We start from the raw sequence: 8,429 nt of genomic DNA, 5'->3' as shown, positions 1-8,429 counted from the left end.
GTTAGGCATATGACAGAGGAGCTAATTGGAGAAGAACAAGGGGAATTTAGGAAGGGAAAAGGGTGTGTAGATCAGATATTTGTTCTAAGATGTTTAGTGAAGAAGTATCTAGAGAAGGGAAGGAAAGTGTATGCTGCCTTCATGGACTTGGAGAAAGCTTATGACAGAATAGATAGGCAAGGTATGTGGAAGATATTAAGAATATATGGAGTGGAGGGGAAATTATTGAGTGCGGTGAAGAGTATGTACGAGGGAGCTAGGGCTACGGTGCGAGTGGATGGTGAGCTGAGTGAGTTCTTTGATCTCAATGTGGGACTGAAACAGGGGTGTGTGATGTCTCCATGGCTGTTTAATATATATATATATGGATGGGGTTGTAAAGGAGGTGCAAGGTAGGGCAGAGGATGTGGGGCTGGCCCTAATGAATGAGGGTGAGAGTTGGAAGCTTCCGGTGTTGCTGTTTGCTGATGATACAGTATTGTTGAGTGAAGATGAATGGGAATTGCAAGGTTTGGTGAATGAATTTGGGACAGTGTGTAGGAGGACGAAGCTGAAAGTTAATGTAAACAAAAGTAAAGTTATGGTGTTTGAGAGGAACGAAGTCACAGAGTGTGCAGTGAGGTTGGATGGTGAGGATATGGAGAATGTGAGTGCATTCAAGTACTTGGGTAGAGTGATGAGTAAGGATGGAACTTTGGGGGATGAAGTACGTACGTGAAAGGGTACAGCAGGGAAGGAAGGTTGTTGGTACACTGAAAGCAGTGATGAGAAATAGGGAGGTGAGTATGGAAGTTAAGAAATCACTGCATGATGGTATTGTGATCCCTACCCTGACATATGGAAGCGAGGCGTGGACCTTGCAAGAGGGGAACAAGTCAAGAGTGAGAGCAGTGGAAATGAGTTACTTGAGGGGAGCATGTGGAGTGACGTGGGGGGACAGGTTGACGAATGAAGAAGTGAAGGAACGTTGTGGGTTAGATGTGGATGTGGTTGAGAAGATTAGGAGAAATACACTGAGGTGGTTTGGACATGTGAAGAGAATGGAGAATGAAAGACTAACTAAGAGGGTGTATGTACTGTAGGTGAGGTGGAGGGAGGGAGAGGGAGGGGTAGACCGAGGATGAGGTGGAGGGATGGAGTTGAGAGGTATATGAGGGAGGGGGGGGGTGAGTTGGGGAGAGGGTAGTCAAATGGTGGGTGACAGAGTGACTTGGAGGCGTTTTGTCTGCGGCCACCCTTTGCGGGATTAGGGCGTCGGGCTATAGATAGATAGATAGATAGACTAAATAGGAAAAAAGTGCCTGTCTTCGCCAGATAATTTAATCTGAGAGCTCAAAGTTGGTCAACTTCTTCATCTCTTTGAATGACCTCTTTGTCAGCAAAACAACAGGAATAGTACCAACATCAGTTTTACTCAATGCTATAAGGATGAGAAGCAGTGAAATAGAGAAATAAAAAAGGCAAATAAATGGTGTGGATGTATCATCTACGTCTTGGGACTAAATGGTATTCTTTTATTCTTTAGTTATTGATGGGCTTTATTCATTATTCATGTATCATGATGGAATTCGAAGAAATTTACTTATTTAGGTTATATGCAACGAAGTTTTAATGTGAAATGGTAGAGCAACAAGGTTGAAGATTGTACTTTTCAACCATAAACAATAACAAGTGCTCCTCCCGCCACCTGATTCAAGTGAACGTGTGCTGTCTGCTCTCTCGTCAGCTGATTCACTGAACGCATTTCTCTCTGCCTAAGATAATTTTTTCTTTGGAAGACACACCATCCCTTCACGTCATCGTCTTTTTTTCGGGTAGAAGAAGTACAGTCAGCAACTGCACACGTATATACAGGCATTATGTCAGGATGGGGCTTCCTGAGGAGAAGGCTTGGCGGCGGGCACGTTGTTTTTGTTCTTTGGAGGTTTCGCCACGCCACGTTTCGGGTAACGCACATTCGTCTTCACGCGATGTTGGTATTAATGTTACATTTTTCGATATGTAATATGTTGTACACTCTTTTCAGCATTTAGCACATGACCAATTAATAGTTTATAAGGCTAAATAATAATGGCTTCACACCATTGGTGCACCAAGATATCTATAAATATGTGATGAGTAGGGTCAGACCCGACTCGCATTAATGGGTTAGTGATTATTTTACTCGACCGATCTCAGTAAAACATATCTATAACATTACTATAGCATGTGAAGGATAATTTCGTCGAGAAATAACGTAAGGTGCATCCGTAACCATGATGGAAGGGATTATAGAAATCATGTGACTATTTTCATTCCAGAGGGTAGACAAACTTGTACTGAAGTAGCTGGCGATCACCGGCAACTACGATTTAGTGACGGCAGGAATTAGAGGGGGCAGGCTTAGGAAAATTCATGTTGTTTGCACATGATACAATACTGTTAAGGGAAGACGAAGGAGAATTGCAAGGCTTGGTGAATGAGTCTGGGAGAGTGTAAGAAATGAAATCTAACGGTGAATGTAGGGAAGAGTAATGTTGTGATCTTCGAGAGAAATGAAGTCACTGAATGTATATGTGCAGTAACGTTGGATAGGGAGGAAATGGAAAATGTAAATGCATTTAGGTACTTGGATAGTGTGATGAGTAAGGATGGAAGTTTAGAGCGTGAAGTGCTTGAAGGAGTACAACTGGGAAGAAAAACTGGTGGTTCACTGAAAGCAGTGATGAGAAGTAGGGAAGTGAGCATGGAAGTGAAAAAGTGGCTGCATGACAGTACTGTGATTCCCGCATGGAAACGAAACTTGGACCTTGTTGGTAGGGCATAAGTTAAGAGGAGAGCAGTGGAAATGAGTTATCTGAGAGGAGCACGTGGAGTTATATGGAAAGAATGACTGACAAACGAGAAAGCGAAGGAGCGTTGTGGTATGGATATGGATGTGACAGAAAGCGTCAGGAGATATACACTGAGGTGGTTTGACCATGTGGGGAGGATAGAGAGTGAGAGCCTAACGAGGAGAGTGTATGAGCCTGAGGTGGAGGGAGGGGGAGACAAAGGGTGAGATGGAGGGATGGAATGGAGAGGTATGAGAGGGTGTGTGTGAATTGGAGGAAGGGCAGTGAAATGGCGGGGGACAGTGCGCCATGGAGGCGATTTGTCTGTGGCCACCTCTTACGGGATTGAGGTGTCTAGCTATAGACACATAGACATACAACAACTTTGCTCTCATAACTATTTTTTATTTTGAAATCAGGCACATAATTACGATCATTTTCGTCTCGTAAACAAGTTCTTTAACAATAGTTTCCTTCAAATATTTTCCTATCCATTTTCCTTCCCACAAACACAAGGGAATCTATCGTAAGTCCTTTTCAGAATACTACCTTAGGATCCGTGTGGATCGCCCTGCTAAAAGTTGATGCTGCCATGGGAAGACTCTCTCTCTCTCTCTCTCTCTCTCTCTCTCTCTCTCTCTCTCTCCTGTATATATTGAAAGACAGCTTAATCCAATTAGGGGTGGCCACGAACAAATCGCCTTCACGTCATCCTGCCCTTTGCTATTCGGCGGCCCTCCCTCCAAGTCACAAGCTCCCTCTGTCATATCTTTCCACGACTTCAATCCACGTCATCTTTGGTTTCCCTCTCCACCTCCCTCACATTGTCGTCTAGTTCGTCTCTAATTCTCCATCTCTCCAAGTGGCCAGACCACCCCAAAGTACTTATCCTAACACTTTCAGTCGCATCCACATCGACAAGACTTACACTGCATATTCATTTTTCCATCAAGCTCTCCGATTACGAAATTAACACCACACTGGATGTATGGTGCTCCAGATACGTAAATGACATCTTCACATGAGGAACGAAACTGATGTAAACTGAAAAACAAGGACTATCTATCTATCTATCTATAGCCCGACGCCCTAATCCCGCAAAGGGTGGCTTTTTTTTTTTTTTTTTTTTTTTTTTAATGTGTCCGACTCTGGGCATAGGCTTCACAGCCTGCTATCAAGGCCCAGCAGTCCTCCTACATACCATACACCTCTACACGTCACCACTTCGGCGCTAACACCCACCGTCCATATTGAATACATGCTAGGGCTGTCTCATACAGGACTGGTGTATTGGTATTAGCGGGGGTATTTTTACGACATGTCGGCGGGTCTTCTGGTAGATCAGTAAAGCCTGATTTTATGAAATTCAAATCCTTAAACTGTTCCCTGCCCCAGCCGGGATTCGAACCTGGGTCGTTAGGACTACAGGCCACCTCTCTACCGATGGCTGCAGACAAAACGCCTCCAAGTCGCTCTGTCACCCACCATTTGACTACCTTCCTCCCAACTCACCCCCCACTCCCTCATATACCTCTCAACTCCATCCCTCCACCTCATCCTCGGTCTACCCCTCCCTCTCCCTCCCTCCACCTCACCTACATACACCCTCTTAGTCAGTCTTTCATTCTCCATTCTCTTCACATGTCCAAACCACCTCAGTGTATTTCTCCTAATCTTCTCAACCACATCCACATCCACCCCACAACGTTCCTTCACTTCTTCATTCGTCAACCTGTCCCTCCACGTCACTCCACATGCTCCTCTCAAGTAACTCATTTCCACTGCTCTCACTCTTGACTTGTTCCCCTCTTGCAAGGTCCACGCCTCGCTTCCATACGTCAGGGTAGGGATTACAGTACTATCATGCAGTGACGCCATAAGAAAAACAAAACCAAGCGAGGCGGTGGTCAGTCGTGGAATGGACCATTTGCGAGTTTGGGGCTACAAAGAATTTGAAAATATAGACTTTAATAATATTCGCATTATCAGTACTTCTTCCTACGGGTGATTTCTTGTGTTACCTGGTGGCCGTTCAGTCAGTGTTGTCAGTAGGCTATCTATCCTGCATCATTTATTCATTTCCTATTCTCTCTGCCTGCATCATTTATTCATTTCCTACTCTCACTGCCACACCCATGCCTTCACTAGCCAACTGTTCCGTCCTTGCAACACATCAGATGCACCCACCAAGAGAGTATATGGTGGAGGACTCTTTACGGGCCACCCTGTACAACCACAAAATTATTGTCACGGCAGTTTTTGCTGACGTGTTACAGACTTCTACAAATTATTCTGTAAGGTATCTTGGGTTCCGAAGATCACATCGCTGCGCTTAAAAAAAAAAAAAAAAATGGTGTCTGTCTCGTTACCTAGGGAAATGAAGTGCACGGATATTGCTTTTTACGACACTTAACCACTTGGGAGTTTTGGGCTAGAGGGAAGTTGGAAATATCGACATTGCTTATTCTTGTAGTAATTGAACACATTTTGCGTTTAAAAAAGAAAGAATACAGTGTGAAAACTGCTTTGACACAATATCAGGCACTTGCTGGACAATGCTATGCTTCAACAGCCGTAAATTAGGAAGGTACGATGTCGAAGACTGTCTACTTTCTCACAGTGTTTGAGATTATGTCAAAACTATTTTTGTTTTAAAGGTGATTTATGCAAATAATACAAATATTATCCATTTCGATATTTTGAACGTCCTTGTAGCTCAAAACTCGCGATTGGTCAATTATAGTGTACACGGGCAGCGACATGCGGGCACACCGTGGGATGAAATAGTGCACGACTATTTATACTGACAGTTATACCGTACAGAGGCAGCGATATGCGGGCACGGCGTCAGATGTGTAATCTAGGTAAGATACTTGAGCGGCAGTGGTACGTGTTGCTGAGAGAGCAGGGTCTTTCGCTGCGAGCCATTGCTGAGTGGACGGGCATGAGTGCCACCACGGTGGGTCGGTGGGTCCGCCGACTGTGTCACACTGCGCACCTGCGTCACCACAACCGCCACCACCACCAACACCACACAAACATCACACACCTCATGGCAACTAATTACCTTTTATAACTGCTGAATGTGTGCAGCATGAAACTCTGTGAATGGCAGTCGTCACCGCTCATGCACGCCATGCTCAACACACCGTACAAAAAGCCAGATATGTGTGGCCAACAGGAAGGACTGCCACATCTCTTCACAAGCTCAGAATTATTGCCGTTTATAGACAACGCTAGGAATCTTATGACTGACCCAGCTGGTTCCTCATAATCTGCTGTTTTCACAGTCAATGTCACACACTGAATGGGTAATGAAGGCTGCATCCAACGTCTTCAGTCTAAAAGAGTCCACTAAAATCGAGTGACGGTAGCAAGAATACAGGATGGTTCGTAAATAACGCTCCACTAGATACTCACGTGGCAGTATCCTCTGTGCTTCGGGAATGGCTCAGTCGGCTAGTGTGGGCGTGGTTGTGGCAGTGAGGGTAGGAAATGAATAAATGCAGGGTAGACGCTAGGCGTGGATGCTGCAGTGGGAGTAGGAAATGAATAAATGCAGGGAGGACATTTTGGGTGTGGGTGTGGCAGTGGGAGTAGGATTTGAATGATGCAGGGTAGATACTGATACTCGTAACATTGACTGAGCCGTCCCCACAGCACACGAGAAATCAGCCGACGGAGTGGAAGTGGAGAGTTATATATTGACCGGCCTGTATCAAACAGAGTATATCATCAGGGTGAAGGAACTGACTGCAGAACGAGACATCCTAGGACAGATTCACAAACTAACGACTAACTCCCTCTCGTGGTAGCGATAGTAGTAATAGTAGCAGTATAGTAGTAACAACAGCAGCAGCAGTAGTAGTAGCAGTAGTAGTAGTAGTAGTAGTAATTCCAGGTTCGTATGAATGTGAACCCAGTGGACTGAAGGCTGAAGTTACCCTATTCCTGCAGTCCACCAGCCTCCTTCGGGTGGGACTGAGAAGGAACTGGTGGACCTTTGTATGGCCGGGCAGCGGGGCCACCCAGTGCTATCAGTGCCACCACATGAAGGCGTCCCTCTCTACCACCATAGCCTCTCGAAACAAATTTTTATTCACAGGAAGGACTGAGAGACATAGAAAGCTTCGACACTTGCCTTTCTTTGTCTTTCTTGCAAATAACAAATAAATAAAAAGATCATGAAAACACGCATTTACTATTTCCCTTCTTATTACAATTCAGTTTTTGCTTTGTGTCTGTTTTTCCATCTATCTATCTTTCCATATTGCCAAACGTCTATATCCTGTAAGGGTCAGCTACAAACAAATCGCTTACACGTTGCCCTCTCCTCTGTTATTTGGCTGCCCTTCCTCCAACCCTCCCCACTCTCTCTCATCTCTCCACTCTCTCCCTAAATTTCATCCTTAGTCTCCCCCTCCTCTCCTTTTCTACCTCACTAACATATCCTCTCCTAGCCAGTCTCTCACTCTCCATCCTCTCCAAATGTTTATACCTGGCTCCTTATTTATTTATTTATTTATTTTTTTTAAAGCTTTTCGAAGTCAATGAGTCAACCTCTTAAACATAGTGACGATTTTGTACTTCATTCCTGTCACTATATCTTGTACTTCATTCCTGTCACTATATCTTGTACTTCATTCCTGTCACTATATCTTGTACTTCATTCCTGTCACTATATTTTGTACTTCATTCCTGGCACTATCTCTTGTACTTCTTTCCAGTCACTATATTTTGTACTTCATTCCTGGCACTATATTGTGTACTTCACTCCTATGTATTTCATTCTTGCCACTATACTTTTTTATAATTCATTCTACCTTGTACTTCATTCTACTGTGCTTCATCCTACTCTTTACGTACTTCACCCTACTCTTTTTGTACTTCATTCTACTCTGTTTGTACTTCATCCTATTCTTTGTACTTCATCCTACTCTTTGTACTTCATCCTACTCTTTGTACTTCATCCTACTCTCTTTGTACTTCATCCTACTCTTTGTACTTCATCCTATACTCTCTGTACTTCATTCTACTCTCCTTGTATTTCATCCTACTCTTTGTACTTCATCCTACTCTTTGTACTTCACCCTACTCTTTGTACTTCATCCTACTCTGTACTTCATCCTACTCTCCTTGTACTTCATTCTAATCTCTTTGTACTTCATTCTATTCTCTTTGTACTTCATTCACTACTCTTTTCACACTAACTTGGCCAAAGACTACATCCTCTCCACCAGGAAATCTGAGTCATAGGAATACACCAGCACCACAATACGATGCTTGTCACGAAGAAGTGCTATTGGGAGGATGACGGTCCGTAGTATTGCCCGTTTCTACCAATGAGTTACGTGAAATAAGCTGCAAAAGGACGAAAATCTGGGCCATGGAGTTAAGTGAAATAAGCTGCAAAAGGACGCAACGTTGGCCACTGAGCTACGTGAAATAAGCTGCAAAAGGACGAAAATCTGGGCCAAGTTGGAGTGAAATGAGTATAGCAGACGATTTTATACAGCACAGGAGGGGTTAGATTCGGCCATGGTTAACCCTTTCACTTCGAGGGGTTGTTTGAAGCGGGGGGAAAGTCGCCTGAGGAAAGAGAGAATGTAGTTAGAC

General features: G+C 44.1%; 1 protein-coding gene across 1 annotated transcript in view; it reads left to right on the top strand.

Moving 5' to 3' along the window:
* The first annotated feature begins 6,259 nt into the window (after positions 1 to 6,259).
* Positions 6,260 to 8,429, top strand: part of LOC145390722 (uncharacterized) — a 54,161-nt gene continuing 51,991 nt past the window's right edge. The window contains exon 1 of the mRNA XM_080265516.1: positions 6,260 to 6,295. Coding sequence (XP_080121642.1) covers positions 6,260 to 6,295 — 36 coding nt within the window. The remainder of the gene's footprint in view (positions 6,296 to 8,429) is intronic.

This window comes from Coenobita brevimanus, chromosome 15 (genome assembly GCF_032717465.1).
Source record: "Coenobita brevimanus isolate Jiangsu-jjx chromosome 15, ASM3271746v2, whole genome shotgun sequence".
NCBI classification, from domain to species: domain Eukaryota; kingdom Metazoa; phylum Arthropoda; class Malacostraca; order Decapoda; family Coenobitidae; genus Coenobita; species Coenobita brevimanus.
The sequence above is the reverse complement of the archived record's forward strand: the minus strand, read 5'-3'. Positions and strand labels throughout refer to the sequence as shown.